This window comes from Salmo trutta, chromosome 12, assembly GCF_901001165.1.
Source record: "Salmo trutta chromosome 12, fSalTru1.1, whole genome shotgun sequence".
Classification (NCBI taxonomy): domain Eukaryota; kingdom Metazoa; phylum Chordata; class Actinopteri; order Salmoniformes; family Salmonidae; genus Salmo; species Salmo trutta.
Genome location: NC_042968.1, coordinates 88692923 through 88706042, shown reverse-complemented (window position 1 = coordinate 88706042; position 13120 = coordinate 88692923). Strand labels below are relative to the sequence as shown.

Genomic DNA, 13120 nt, shown 5'->3' with positions numbered 1-13120 from the left:
ATGTGACTGCAAAGGTTCTTGTAACATCTTACTGAGTAACATGTCTACTGTTGTGCTCAGTGACACCAGATCAATGAGTGACAGTATGCCAAATCATTCTTTTTGTGTTTTGATGCTGTTTTATACATGCACTGATACCCCCAAAACATTTTTTTTTTTTTCAAAACGCTTTCTTAAAAAACACCAACATTTAGATTGAATAACCATTTTGGGTGTTTCAGAGTACTTCTATTCTGTTTTAAAACCCTTTCTGTCTATCAAAACACTTACATTGGGTTTCCATTCAAAACACCCTCCAAACACCAGATCTCAGCTTAGCTGCATTACTTGTCGTGGTTTCACTACACAATCATGGTGTTCTGAGCCTTTATATTTTTACAGTCCCGTTGTAATCGCTGCCAAAAGTGCTTCTACAAAGTATTGACTCAGTGGTGTGAATATTTATGTAAAATGTAAATGAGATACTTCTGTACTTCATTTTTCAATTAATTTTCACAACAACAACAACAACAAATCTTAAATATTTCATTATGGGGTATTGTTTGTAGATGGGTGAGAAAATAAATACATTTACTGTAATTTCCGTACTATTAAGCGCACCTGAATATAATCCGCACCCACTGAATTATTTTTTTATTTTATTTTGAACATAAATAAGCCGCACATGTCTATAAACCGCAGGTGCCTACCGGTACATTGAAAAAAATGAACTTTACACAGGCTTTAACGAAACACGGCTTGTAACAAAAATAAATAGGCTTTAACGAAACACGGCTTGTAACAAAAATAAAAAATTTGCAGTAAGCTTTAGTTGTCTTTTTGCACTGAGTCAATTCCTCACGCTGCTGTTTCCAACGTCTTATCATCGACTCATTAAGACCAAGCTCCCGTGCAGCAGCTCTATTTCCTTTTCCAACAGCCAGATCAATCGCCTTCAATTTGAAAGCTGCATCATATGCATTTCTCCGTGTCTTTGCCATGATGAGGGTGACAAAATGACTACCGTAATCAGAATGATGGGAAGTTTGAGAGCGCTCGATTTAATCTAAACAGTAAACAAAAAAGTTGTTTGACCTTAACCCGTTCGGCAATTTCATTGGTCTAATGAAAGCTTCATGCCGGCAAAAAACTGAGCACGTCACAGAATGTGTTTTTTGGAGAAAAAAAATTGAAAGCGGGAAATCGTCATTGTTTAAGCCGCGGGGATCAAAGCGTGGGAAAAAAGTTGCGGCTTATAGTCCGGAATTTACAGTAATCAATTTTGAATTCAGGTTGTAACACAGCAACATTTGGAATAAGTCAAGGGATATAAATACTTTCTGAAAGCAATGTAACATGTGACAGAGGCAATGCATTTCTGGATCTGGGGTGACTTCTGCGTCTCAGGAAGGCAGTAGTCATACAATACTCTCTCACCACAGTTGTCCTCGTCGGCTCCATTGGGACAGTCTCTATGTCCATTACACTGCAGAGCCTGGTGTAGACACACTGTCACATTACCACAGGGAAACTGGCCCAGAGGACAACTGCTCTCTACTGACACCCTGCTGGACACCATTGCTGCAGCTGGAGGGAGGAGATAGGGAGAAGAGGGGAAGGAGGGGGAGAGAGAGAGGGAGAGATAGGGTGAGAGGCACATTTTTAGCACATTTAAAGAAATGAACAGACAATAAAACAAACAAAAGAAAGAAAGAAAGCTACTTTCACCCCAACCAACTACTGCTGATGCACTAACCACTAACTCCTTATTACAGCCTATTGTATCCATAGTCCCTTTGTCCATTCCCATTCAACAGCAGTGCTATACATTACCTATTACAAAAAACAGCTGAAGGTGTAATAAAATAATAATCACAATAATGAAAACCTCTAGAGTGGCTTAGTACTCTCAGCTCCCAATCTCCCCACTCTCATCCGGGCTCTGGTTTCAGAAGAGCCTTGTTAAGACCAAGGCTTAATTTGTAAATCGGGAGGTGCCAGAACAAAAAGTGAGTTGGAATAGTGGTGGCTCTGAGGTACCGGAGAGAAGTGGGGGCTCTGAGGTACCGGAGAAGTGGGGGCTCTGAGGTACAGAGAAGTGGGGGCTCTGAGGTACAGAGAAGTGGGGGCTCTGAGGTACAGAGAAGTGGGGGCTCTGAGGTACAGAGAAGTGGGGGCTCTGAGGTACAGAGAAGTGGGGGCTCTGATGTACAGAGAAATGGGGGCTCTGAGGTACCAGAGAGAAGTGGGAGCTCTGAGGTACCGGAGAGAAGTGGGGGGCTCTGAGGTACCGGAGAAGTGGGGGGCTCTGAGGTACCGGAGAGAAGTGGGGGCTCTGAGGTACAGAGAGAAGTGGGGGCTCTGAGGTACAGAGAAGTGGGGGCTCTGAGGTACAGAGAAGTGGGGGCTCTGAGGTACAGAGAGAAGTGGGGGCTCTGAGGTACCGGAGAGAAGTGGGGGCTCTGAGGTACAGAGAAGTGGGGGCTCTGAGGTACCGGAGAGAAGTGGTGGCTCTGAGGTACCGGAGAGAAGTGGGGGCTCTGAGGTACCGGAGAGAAGTGGGGGCTCTGAGGTACCGGAGAGAAGTGGGGGCTCTGAGGTACAGAGAAGTGGTGGCTCTGAGGTACCGGAGAGAAGTGGTGGCTCTGAGGTACCGGAGAAGTGGGGGCTCTGAGGTACAGAGAAGTGGGGGCTCTGAGGTACCGGAGAGAAGTGGGGGCTCTGAGGTACCGGAGAGAAGTGGGGGCTCTGAGGTACAGAGAAGTGGGGGCTCTGAGGTACAGAGAAGTGGGGGCTCTGAGGTACAGAGAAGTGGGGGGCTCTGAGGTACAGAGAAGTGGGGGCTCTGAGGTACCGGAGAAGTGGGGGCTCTGAGGTACAGAGAAGTGGGGGCTCTGAGGTACCGGAGAGAAGTGGTGGCTCTGAGGTACAGAGAGAAGTGGGGGCTCTGAGGTACAGAGAAGTGGGGGCTCTGAGGTACAGAGAAGTGGGGGCTCTGAGGTACCGGAGAAGTGGGGGCTCTGAGGTACAGAGAAGTGGGGGCTCTGAGGTACAGAGAAGTGGGGGGCTCTGAGGTACAGAGAAGTGGGGGCTCTGAGGTACAGAGAAGTGGGGGGCTCTGAGGTACAGAGAAGTGGGGGCTCTGAGGTACGGAGAAGTGGGGGGCTCTGAGGTACAGAGAGAAGTGGATTTAAAACATCCCCTTTATAATAAAGGGAAACTGGCCCAGAGGAAACAGGCCCAGAGGAAACTGGCGCAGAGGACCAAGCTTTATCATAGTCTTTGCGCACTGGCATAGAGCAGTAGAGTAGAGGCACTCGCAGAAGTTTCACAAATGGGGGAACATTTTCTGTAGTCATGGGTTCCGAAAAAAAGTGTCTTCTATAAACGTATTTCATGCAATTCTACATGAATGTAGATGATTGGAGATTTTAGAATAATATTTTTTAATACCTCAAAAATGATCGAAGTGACAGGCTAGGGCTACTTTGACACGGCCAAACGGAGAATCTGAGATCAATAAACACAACCTTGTCTTGAATCCATCAATAGCCCAGACCTAGGTGTGTGGAGACACACACAATGTACAATATGAGGAGGAAATTATAGCCCTAAAAAAGATTTTCAGTTTCACTGATTCACCCAATGATGCTCAGCTCACTCACCTGCAATGGCCCGATGCGCTCGTGCCAAACACTTTACATTTGTAAAACAATGCAATAGTTATATTTTGAACGTTGATAACTTGGTATCCTACAGACAGATTAGTATTCTATTTTCAGCAGGATCCATTTGTTTTACAACCTGTGTTTTCCAGCGAATGTATTGAAATATCGAAAAACTATCAATCGTCTGTGGCTAAATTATAGGCATACTCCTGCCGTAGTATTCTGAATGATTTCATTTATTTCTGAAGAGACAGCGAATCCCATCCCAGTTCTGTGAGAGATACAGGCATGCTTCTCTCTCACACCACAGCAATGGCCACGCATTGGTCTATATAGGCTACAATGTTGCGCAAACCATGAACCCGGGCCAGAATAACATGAATTCATTCATAGAATATCAGGCACTTTTTCACGTTACGTATTTTAAGGGGCAGTCAGTAGAATTACACAGGAGTCAACTTGAATTAACTCTGATTGCTTTTATTATAATTTTTACGTTGCAAAAAGTAAAAATAACTATTCATGCCATGAGAGGTGCAGGATCCTGGTAAATGGGTTCCTGAACATAACCGTCCAAAATTGAGGGGTGCTGGATCCTGTTCTGGTAGGATTGGTTAAGACGAGGAGATTTTGGCTGTATAACACACACACACACACACACACACACACACACACACACACACACACACACACCTCCCTCCTCATATCCCCCGTCAGCAGAACAGTGTGATCCTGCCACTCTACTGACTAAAGAGGGAGGGAAGGAGGGAAGGGAGGGAATGATGGGTGAAATTGAGATAATCTGTGTGGGTGATTTTAGCGTATTATGATGGTTTCGCGAAAAAAAATCCTTATGTTAGTACTCTGGCCAATTTTCATTGCAATAGGCACAAAGAGGCTTTCTTAAGGTCAAATCCCACATCTGTCCAGGTACCCAGGATGTCAGGACATCCTTTCAAAACAGGACACTAGGAGCAACCGTTAGGGCGATTATTATCAAGTAAGCTTAGATTTTGCTAGGGCGTTGTGGACGGGGGTTGTGGATGGACGTAAATCGCAAGCTCCGGCTCCGGGTGTTACTTGTTCAATTTCAGTGATAGCAAATAAACAAAACAAAAAAACGAGTACCTATCTCAAACCTTGACCCGTAATTTACCCATTCGGAATCAATGCCTAAACGTAATGTTTTAACCCTATCCCAATCCTTAACTGTTAAAATGTAACCGTTCGGAATGAATGCCTAATCCAGCCGCAAGACACCAGTGACAGCAACAGAGCAACCCAAGGTGTCCAAAACACCTCGAAATTTGACCTTTGGAGCAACTTCGAAATTTGACGGTTGGAGAGACGTGGACAAACATAGGAATCTGAATTATAAGCTCTTGTTGCTCAGCCTGTGATCACGTTCTTTAGAAATGTCTCTCTCTCTCTCTCCATCTATCTCTCTCACTCTCCCACTCTCTCAAATGTGAAAATTGGATAAAAGTACAGACTCAGAGCTACAAAATGGTATATCATAAACTGCAGTAAAGACACTTCTAACCCCACTTTTGAGAAAATGGTCCTCGAATGTTTTGGTAAACCTACTGGAGAGCCCTTCGTCTACACCCATTCAGCATCGTCCACACCCTCTTAAATCTAGACGTTCCGCTAGCGGAACACCGCTCCAATATCCAATGATTGGGCGTGGCGCGAAATACAAACTCCTCAAAAATCAGAAAACTTCAATTTTTCAAACATATGACTATTTTACAGCATTTTAAAGACAAGACACTCCTTTATCTAACCACACTGTCCGATTTCAAAAAGGCTTTACAACGAAAGCAAAACATTAGATTATGTCAGGAGAGTACCCAGCCAGAAATAATCAGACACCCATTTTTCAAGCTAGCATATAATGTCACAAAAAACAAAACCACAGCTAAATGCAGCACTAATCTTTGATGATCTTCATCAGATGAACGTTCAGAACTAGCATTCCCACCGAACACTTCCGGTGAATTTACTAAATTACTCACGATAAATGTTCACAAAAAACATAACAATTATTTTAAGAATTATAGATACAGAACTCCTTTATGCAATCGCGGTGTCCGATTTTAAAATAGCTTTTCGGTGAAAGCACATTTTGCAATATTCTGAGTTATTTTGCTATTTTGACACCCACCAAGTTTGGTACTCACCAAACTCAGATTTACTATAAGAAAAATTGGATTACCTTTGCTGTTCTTCGTCAGAATGCACTCCCAGGACTTCTACTTCAACAACAAATGTTGGTTTGGTTCCAAATAATCCATAGTTAAATCCAAATAGCGACGTTTTGTTCGTGCGTTCAAGACACTATCCGAAGGTAACGAAGGGTGATGCGCGGACGTGTATCGTGACAAAAAAAATCTAAATATTCCATCACCGTACTTCGAAGCATGTCAAACGCTGTTTAAAATCAATTTTTATGCGATTTTTCTCGTGAAATAGCGATAATATTCCGACTGGGAGTCGTTGTTTTCGTTCAAAGACTGATCATCTAAAATGGACTCTTCATGTGCACGCGTGCACCCGTCTCATTGTTCTCAGATCGACCACTTACCAAATGCGCTACTGTTTTTCAGCCATGGGCTGCAAAGTCATCATTCAATGTTCTGGCGCCTTCTGAGAGCCTATAGAACATGTCACGTTACAGCAGAGATCCTTTGTTTTGGATAGAGATGACAAAGAAGGCCAAGAAATGGTCAGACGGTACTTCCTGTACAGAATCTTCTCAGGTTTTGGCCTGCCATTTGAGTTCTGTTATACTCACAGACACCATTCAAACAGTCTTAGAAACTTTTGAGTGTTTTCTATCCAAAGCTACTAATTATATGCATATTCTCGTTTCTGGGCAGGAGTAATAACCAGATTAAATTGGGTACGTTTTTTTATCCGGCCGTAAAAATACTGCCCCCATCCATAACAAGTTAAGCCTTAGCCCCACCCATTTCTTTAAGGAAACCGTGGCACCCCCAAAAAAAACGCCATAAAAATGTCAGACTACAGTTTGCAACTGAACGCGTGGACAAAGATCGTACTTTTTGGAGAGATGTCCTCTGGTCTGATGAAACAAAAATAGAACTGTTTGGCCATAATGACCATCGTTATGTTTGGAGGAAAGTAGGGGAGGCTTGCAAGTCGAAGAACACTATCCCAACCGTGAAGCACAAGGGTGGCAGCATCATGTTGTGGGGGTGCTTTGCTGCAGGAGGGACTGGTGCACTTCACAAAGTCGATGGCATCATGAGGAATTGAAAATGATCTGGATATATTGATGCAGCATCTAAGTACATCAGTCAGGAAGTTAAAGCTTGGTCGCAAATGGGTCTTCCAAATGGACAATGACCCCAAGTATACTTCCAAAGTTGTGGCAAAATTGCTTAAGGACAACAAAGTCGAGGTATTGGAGTGGCCGTCACAACGCCCTGACCTCAATCCCATTGAAAATTCATGGGCAGAACTGAAAAAGCATGTGCGAGCAAGGAGGCCTACAAACCTGACTCAGTTACACCAGCTCTGTCAGGAGGAATGGGCCAAAATACACCCAACGTTTGACAAAGAAACACCGGATTTTAGACATGGGTGGAAAAACATTCCACCCATGAGGCCACTAGAGGGCGATTTGGTCAGTTGACTGCAGGAAAAGGGTACGTACTACCCTGTCTTCTTCTCTCCTCATCTATCCATCCCTTTTACTTCTCTTTCTCTACTCATCTCTCCATACCTTTTATATCTCTCCTCTCTCCATCTTGACATCCCTTTAATCTCTCTCCTTTCCTCTATCTCTCCTTCTTTCCTAATGTCGCCATCTTTTAACCTCCTTCTCTGCTCATCTCTCCATCCCATTAACCTCTCTCCTCTCCATCTCTTTAACCTCTCTCCTTCTCTCCAACTCTCCATTCCTTTAACCTCTCTCCTTCTCTCCTCATCTTTCTATCTCTCCATCCCATTCACCTCTCTCCTCCTCTCCATCTCTCCATCCCATGAACCCCTCTCCTTCGCTCCATCTCTTCAACCTCTCTCCTTCTCTCCTCATCTCTCCATCCCATTCACCTCTCTCCTTCTCTCGATCTTTCCATCCCTTTAACCCCTCTCCTCATCTCTCCATCCCTTTAACCTATCTAAATGTATGTTATTAAGCCATTTTTACATGATCAGTTCTCCCTCTATCTCCTTCATCCTCTAATTCCTTATTACTAGCTTCTGTCTTGTTCATCCCAAGCAGCAGAATCATTGATCAGAATGAACAAGGACAACTGAATAAGGACAACTGAACAAGGACAACTGAATAAGGGCAACTGAACAAGGACAACTGAACAAGGACAACTCTAATCTGTGTGTCCTCCCACAGTCTTCTCCTCCCACAGTCCCCTCCTCCCACAGTCTTCTCCTCCCACAGTCTTGTCCTCCCACAGTCCTCTCCTCCCACAGTCTTCTCCTCCCACAGTCTTGTCCTCCCACAGTCCTCTCCTCCCACAGTCCTTTCCTCCCACAGTCCTTTCCTCCCACTCGGTCATCAGTAAATTCCTCTCAGTTAACCTTCTGAAAGGAGAGGATGGGAGAGAGCGAGAGGGAGGAGAAGAGAGGGAGAAGAAGAGCGGGAGGAGAAGAGAGGTAGAGGGAGGAGAAGAGGGAGAGGGAGGAGAAGAGGGAGAGGGAGGAGAGGAGGGAGAGGGAGGAGAGGAGAGGGAGCGCAGAAATAGAGATCAAGACAAAATAAATAGAGAGGGAGAGAGAGAGAGAGAGAGAAAGTGGGGGATCATATTCAAACAAATCCTCAAATGTTCCCAGGGTTGTATACTCCTTACAAAGCACAGAGGCAGACACACACACACACACACACACACACACACACACAAGCAGCGCAAAACGAACATACGTTCGTTGATAAATATTAATGACTTGGTTATCGTCGTCCCAAATGGAACCATATTCCCCTATATAGTGCACTACTAGAGCCCTAGTGCACTATGGGTCATTTGGGACAAAGACAGTAAGAAGCCAGTTTAGTCAGTAGGTGTTCCCTTCAATGTCTTATTTTATTATCCTCCAGGGATGGCTCACCCAAATTGAACAATTTGCAGTTCTGGGTATTAAAAAGTCCCTTTTTCAAAATGCCTCTGGTCTAGCAATGAAAGTGCATCGTTAATGTGAGAAACCCTGGGTGACGCCAAGTTTCTTAGCAATCATGTAACAATATAACCCAATGTAATGAAATACATTTCTGAAATATGCCTCTGGTAGTGCAGTTATATCTACATTGAGCCAAATGTGTTTACATTGCAATAACAATGTTTTATTTGCATTACAATTATTAGCTTTACTTGAATGCCCCCACTGTACACTTTCACAAAAAGGTTATAGTTGGTACCAAAAAAAGGTTCTTAAGTTATATTTAGTACCAAAAAAGGTTCTAAAGTTATATTTAGTACCAAAAAGGGTTCTAAAGTTATATTTAATACCAAAAAAGGTCAAAATTGGTACCAAAAAAGGGTTCTTAATTTTGTCCCTGTGTCACACCCTGACCTTAGAGATCCTTTTTATTCTCTATTTTGGTTATGTCAGGGTGTGACTAGGGTGGGTACTCTAGTTTTGTATTTCAATGTTGGCCTGATATGGTTCCCAATCAGAGGCAGCGGTCTAGCGTTGTCTCTGATTGGGGATCATATTTAGGCAGCCTTTTCCCACCTGTTGTTTGTGGGATCTTATTTTGAGTCAGTGCATGTTGCACCTCTGTCATCACGGTTTGTTGGTTGTTTCTTTTTTTCACTAAAATAAAATGTGGAACTCAGAGCACGCTACGCCTTGGTCCTTCTCTACACACAACCATGACACCCTGTAGGGGGAACCCTTTTTAGGTATGTGGAGAACCTTTTTATATTGGTTCTTTGAATAACCCCATTTGTTGGCTGACAACGTCACCGAAATGAAGCACGCACATCAATGGATCCAGAAGCTGTGCGTTGATATGATTCTGGACAGTCAGATAGAACAATGACAAGAATCTGCCAAGTGGGGAATTGTTGGTGGCTTGCTTCATCTAGTTTGATCTTGTTCTTGATACCATGTCTTCGTTACACTGATAGAAACAGACGGTTCTTCATTACACTGTTAAACATTTTCCCGGCTACCACTTTCAGTGAAAATACAGTATATAAGCAAAAGATTGCTGGATTTTTAAAGCTGGATTAAGCTATTATTGCTGTATGGGACAGTATGCTGCTGTATTGTGATTACTTGGGAGGGAACCTCGCTTGGGATTTGAACTCACAACCTCACGTTTGCCAGCAACCTGACTTTCCTGGTATTCCACCGGTTATGTGGGTATGAAAGCGATCAATAAAAGATTAGCACCAATAGACATTCTGTCATTTGTCCCCATGGTGGAACGTTTTTGGGTGCCATGTAGAACCCTTAAATTTTTTTAGAACCCTCTCACAAGGAACACTGTTTATTTTTTGTCCCTGTAGGGGAACCCAATTGGGTTCTATATGTAAAATCCTCTCATGAAGAACCCTCTTGTTGAAGGTAGAACTAATGACAGGTTCTACAGTTATACTTATAGGACCATTCAGATTCGCTTATGACACACGCACTGTTAGGTACACACATGGTACTGATCAGCACCTTTAAGGGTACATGTGCGCAAAATGAAGTATAATGGTACATTTTCGAGTCAATATGTTCAATATAAGGTACAATCATTACTGCACTTTGAAATGTAGGTGGGGTAATGTGCTGGTGGGGACTCATTAGCATATTTGGAGGCATGGTCTAAAATGTTATATTTGTGCCAACCGTTAGTGGAAGTGTTCTACCAGTTTAAGTGGTTTTACCGTTATGTTGATCAAGGCTGAACACCTCATTTGTAAGAGCTTGTGACAATCAAGAGCTGCAATGTTATGAGGTTACTGTGTATTTTCCAGTAACTTAATGGCAATTGGTCACCAGGAAGTTCATGTTTATTTTTCAATAATTTTCTGTCAGCTTGCTGCAAGCACTTACTGTAAAATTCTCATAAACTTACTGTGGCTGATCTCTGTCACGATCACTGACCTGATGGTATAACAGGAAGGTCAGTTTCCTGTCAACCAAGATGTTGAAGGCAGCTGAGGACTGAGTCCAAGTCTGCACACCACAAAGAATGCTTAGTAATTGTCAACTAATGCTTATTTTTGTAATCAGTAAAGTTCAGTGAAAGTACAGCAAGTTACTGGCAGCTAGTTTGTTAATGCAAAATTCACAACAACTTCCAGGCAACTAACAACCATTAACCTGTCTGGGCTAGGGGGCAGTATTGAGAATTTTGGAAAAAATATGTTCCCATTTTTAACTGCCTCCTACACCAACTCAGAAGCTAGAATATGCATATTATTGTTCAGGTTTGGATAGAAAACACTCTGAATTTTCTAAAACTGTTTGAATGGTGTCTGTGAGTATAACAGAACTCCTATGGCAGGCAAAAACCTGACAAGGTTTCAAGCAGGAAGTACCCTGTCTGACAAGGAGTCGTGCGTCTTGCATCTTTTTATTGAAAAGTAAGGATCTTAGCTGTAACGTGACAATTCCCAGGGCTCCAATAGGCTCTCAGAACCCGCGAAAAACCTGAAGGTTTACGAGGGAGCCTCAGGCTGAAACACATTATCACCTTTTGTAAGTGGCTGCTCCGAGGACCTTTGAATGAGGCGCGTGCACGAGTCGCTTCTGAGGAGAAATTTTATTCGGCTGTTTAGGCTCAATGCATACTCCCGGTCGGAATATTATCACTAATCTACGAGTTAAATGGCATAAAAATTGGTTTTAAACAGCGGTTGACATGCTTCGAAGTACGGTAATGGAATATTTAGACATTTTTGACACGCCAATGTGCCATGCGCGGGACCGTGAAGAAGCATTCTAGAACTCACGAACAAAACGTCGCTGTTTGGATATAACGATGGATTATTTGGGACCAAACCAACATTTGTTATTGAAGTAGAAGTCCTGGCAGTGTATTCTGATGAAGAACAAGCAAGGTAAGAACATTTTTCTTATAGGAAATGTGATTTTGGTGGAGGCTGACCTGGGTGGGTATCTAAATAGCTAGCCCTGTAATGCCGGGCTATGTACTTAGATTATTGCAAAATGTGCTTCATCCGAAAAGCTATTTTAAAATCGGACATATCGAGTGCATAGAGGAGTAATGTATCTATAATTCTTAAAATTATTGTTATGCTTTTTGTGAACGTTTATCGTGAGTAATTTAGCAAACTGTTAGTAAATTCAACGGAAGTTTGCGGGGGTTATGCTTTTTCTGAACGTCACATGCTAATGCAAAAAGCTGTTTTTTGATATAAATATGAACTTGATTGAACAGACATGCATGTATTGTATAACACAATGTCCTAGGTGTGTCATCTGATGAAGATCATCAAAGGTTAGTGCTGCATTTAGCTGTGGTTTGGGTTTATGTGACATGATATGCTAGCTTGAAAAATGGCTGTCTGATTTTTTCTGGCTGGGCACTCTGCTGACATAATCTAATGTTTTGCTTTCGTTGTAAAGCCTTTTTGAAATCGGACAGTGGGGTTAGATTAACCTGTCTGGGCTAGGGGGCAGTATTGAGAATTTTGGAAAAATATGTTCCCATTTTTAACTGCCTCCTACACCAACTCAGAAGCTAGAATATGCATATTATTGTTCAGGTTTGGATAGAAAACACTCTGAATTTTCTAAAACTGTTTGAATGGTGTCTGTGAGTATAACAGAACTCCTATGGCAGGCAAAAACCTGACAAGGTTTCAAGCAGGAAGTACCCTGTCTGACAAGGAGTCGTGCGTCTTGCATCTTTTTATTGAAAAGTAAGGATCTTAGCTGTAACGTGACAATTCCCAGGGCTCCAATAGGCTCTCAGAGCCCGCGAAATAACTGAAGGTTTACGAGGGAGCCTCAGGTTGAAACATATTATCGCCTTTTGTAAGTGGATGCTCCGAGGACCTTTGAATGATGCGCGTGCATGAGTCGCTTCTGAGGAGAAATTTTATTCGGCTGTTTAGGCTCAATGCATACTCCCGGTCGGAATATTATCACTTCTCTACGACATAAATGGCATAAAAATTGGTTTTAAACAGCGGTTGACATGCTTCGAAGTACGGTAATGGAATATTTAGACATTTTTGACACGCCAATGCGCCATGCGCGAAACCGGGAAGAAGCATTCTAGAACTCACGAACAAAACGTCGCTGTTTGGATATAACGATGGATTATTTGGGACCAAACCAACATTTGTTATTGAAGTAGAAGTCCTGGCAGTGTATTCTGATGAAGAACAAGCAAGGTAAGAACATTTTTCTTATAGGAAATGTGATTTTGGTGGATGCTGACCTGGGTGGGTATCTAAATAGCTAGCCCTGTAATGCCGGGCTATGTACTTAGATTATTGCAAAATGTGCTTCATCCGAAAAGC

The 13120-nt window shown here is 42.9% G+C and overlaps 1 protein-coding gene across 3 annotated transcripts in view; it reads right to left on the bottom strand.

The window, feature by feature from the left end:
- LOC115204619 (relaxin receptor 2-like) overlaps positions 1-13120 on the bottom strand; it is a 190960-nt gene that overhangs the window by 142142 nt on the left and 35698 nt on the right. For all 3 annotated transcript variants that reach the window (XM_029770288.1, XM_029770286.1, XM_029770287.1), the window contains exon 2: positions 1417-1566. In XM_029770288.1, the coding sequence (XP_029626148.1) occupies positions 1417-1558 (142 nt within the window). In that variant the 5' untranslated portion in view covers positions 1559-1566. The remainder of the gene's footprint in view (positions 1-1416; positions 1567-13120) is intronic.